Source organism: Suricata suricatta, chromosome 11 (assembly GCF_006229205.1).
Source record: "Suricata suricatta isolate VVHF042 chromosome 11, meerkat_22Aug2017_6uvM2_HiC, whole genome shotgun sequence".
Taxonomy (NCBI): Eukaryota; Metazoa; Chordata; class Mammalia; order Carnivora; family Herpestidae; genus Suricata; species Suricata suricatta.
This window is the reverse complement of record NC_043710.1, coordinates 3,747,171-3,749,327: the sequence shown is the minus strand read 5'-3', so window position 1 is coordinate 3,749,327 and position 2,157 is coordinate 3,747,171. Positions and strand designations below refer to the sequence as shown.

General features: G+C 68.2%; 1 protein-coding gene across 1 annotated transcript in view; it reads left to right on the top strand.

Annotated features, from left to right (window-relative positions):
- Positions 1–2,157, top strand: part of TPCN2 (two pore segment channel 2) — a 16,509-nt gene that overhangs the window by 4,240 nt on the left and 10,112 nt on the right. The window contains exons 3-4 of the mRNA XM_029957351.1: positions 42–365; positions 1,689–1,805. Coding sequence (XP_029813211.1) covers positions 42–365; positions 1,689–1,805 — 441 coding nt within the window. The remainder of the gene's footprint in view (positions 1–41; positions 366–1,688; positions 1,806–2,157) is intronic.

The following is a 2,157-nucleotide window of genomic DNA, read 5'->3' as shown; positions in this document are numbered from 1 at the left end:
GTCTCCACGGGGCCCTCCTGGGGATGGGGTTCCGCCGCCAGATGAGGTGGGGCTCGGGCCTGGGGGACCGGGAGGCGGGGCTTTGTCTCTGGAAGGCCCTGCCGCTCCCCCCTCCGCCCCCGGATGCGCTCTGCGGCCCAGGGCGTTGCTGGCTCGTGCGTTTCGATCATTTCTGTTCCTCTCTCAGGACATTGAGTCTCACCATCTTCCTGATCCTGCTTCTGGCTTTTATCGAGACGCCTTCATCGCTCACCAGCACCGCGGACGTGCGCTACCGCTCGGCCCCCTGGGACCCGCCCTGTGGCCTCACCGAGGGCGTCGAGGCGCTCTGCCTGCTGGTCTTTGTGGCCGACGTGTCCGTGAAGGTGAGCCGGGTGCCGTCAGGTGCAAGAGCGCAGGGGCCGGTGCCCTCCCAGCCCGTAGCCGGGCTCCTGGTCAAGTTTTACGCCCCCGGAGCTGGCTGCCTTTTTCCCTGACCGAGCGTTGCCCCTGCGAGCAGAGGCCTGGGGTGGTTGGGGCATGAGAGGCCCCGTCCCCTCCTCCCCTTCTCCAGACTAAAGCGAGTCTGGATTCCGGCCTGCCGGGTGCACGGCCTCGCGGGGCCTCCGGGAGTGGCCGAGGGTCTGGCAGTGTCTTTGTGGGGAGAGACCCTGGCACAGCAAGAGAGGGCCGACGGGTGGTCTCTGTCGCGGGGCCCCCTCCGGCCCCCAAGAGGGGAAGAACGCGGAGGAGGTGGGTGTGGGCTGGAAGGGGGCCGGGTGTCTGCCTTTGTCTGACCCGCGTCCTTCCGGAAGCCGGAGCTGGGCCCCGTCTGGCTCTGTTGAGCTTCCGGGCCGTGTCAAGGCTTCGGAGCCGTGGCGGCTTCCCAGCACGGGGCCGAGGGGCCGGCAGATCTTGCTGTGGGTCGCGCGTCCTGTTGGTGGGACGGCGGTGATCCGTGCCGCAGCGCTGGGCCGGCTGTGCGCTGCTGGCCCCGGAGCACCAGGTAGCGCGAAGGCTGTCCCCTAGGACAGGCTGTCCTCAGAGTCCCGCAGGGCCTTTGTCGGGTGCCTGCTGGGCTGTCCTGCCGCGGGGGTGTCTTCGGGCCCCTGCTGCTGGCGCTGGGGGGTGTGGGGGCCTAGGGCCCCGGCAGCTTCGCACTGTTCCTTTTGTTAGCCCGCAGTGTATTTACAGGGCTTGGGGGTTTTCAGACTGGAACTGAAACTGGGGAGCGGCTCTCGTTAGCGTCTTCTGAATGGTTGGTGCCTTTCGGAAGCCTCAGAAGATAGAGAGCGGACGTTTCTACCTGCATGCGTGACTGTGACCTCCAGATGCCCCTGCCGCCCACGGGGCCCTTGACACTTGGCCAGCTGGCCCCAGAGGAAGACGTGGGGCCTGGTCTAGACGGTTCTGGGGGTGGGCCAGCCCTAACCAGAAGCAGGCCATGAGTGCCATTGCCCCCTTTCCAGAACAGCTCTTTTCTGGAGGGGCGTCTGCCCCGGCTGCGTGGGCAGCTGGGATGGGCGTAACCGATGAGGACACAGGCCAGAGTGGCCCAAGTGCCTGAGGTCACGGCAGGCCGCGCGGGGAGCCCGCTTCCTGCTCCCCAAGTCAAAACGCTCGCCAAAGCGCTCTCCGCTCCGGGCGCCCCAGCCTCACCCCTGCGCGTCGAGGGCCTTGGGCCCGCTCACCCACCGCTTGTCTTCCAGAGCTACCTGGTCGGGTGGGCCCAGTTCCGGAAAAACGCCTGGCTGCTGGCCTACCTCGTGGTGCTGGTCGTGTCCCTCACCGACTGGATCGTGTCGCTGAGTCTGGTTTGCCAGGAGGTAGGTGGCGCGGTGGCTCCGAGGTGGGAGCGGGGTGCGTCGGGCGGCCTGTCCGCTGCCCAGCTCTTCCCAGCCTGCCTGCATTTCAGCCGCCGGCCTTGTCCGGTCCTGTGGAGGAAGGCCTGGGACTGGGCGGGGGTGGGGTGGGGAGAGGCACGGGGCCTCCTCATCCCGGCCTCTCCGCTTGTCCAGCCGGGTCCCCAGGGCCTCGCCCTCGCCGCATGCCCAGAGCTCTGTGGGGCCTGCGGCGAGAAAGCCCACATGGGCTGCCGGTGCCCAAGCCTCTCTGGCTGCAGCATCCCCCACCCCCAGGTGCTCTGCCCCCTGACTGGATAGAGCAGGAGCGGGAGAG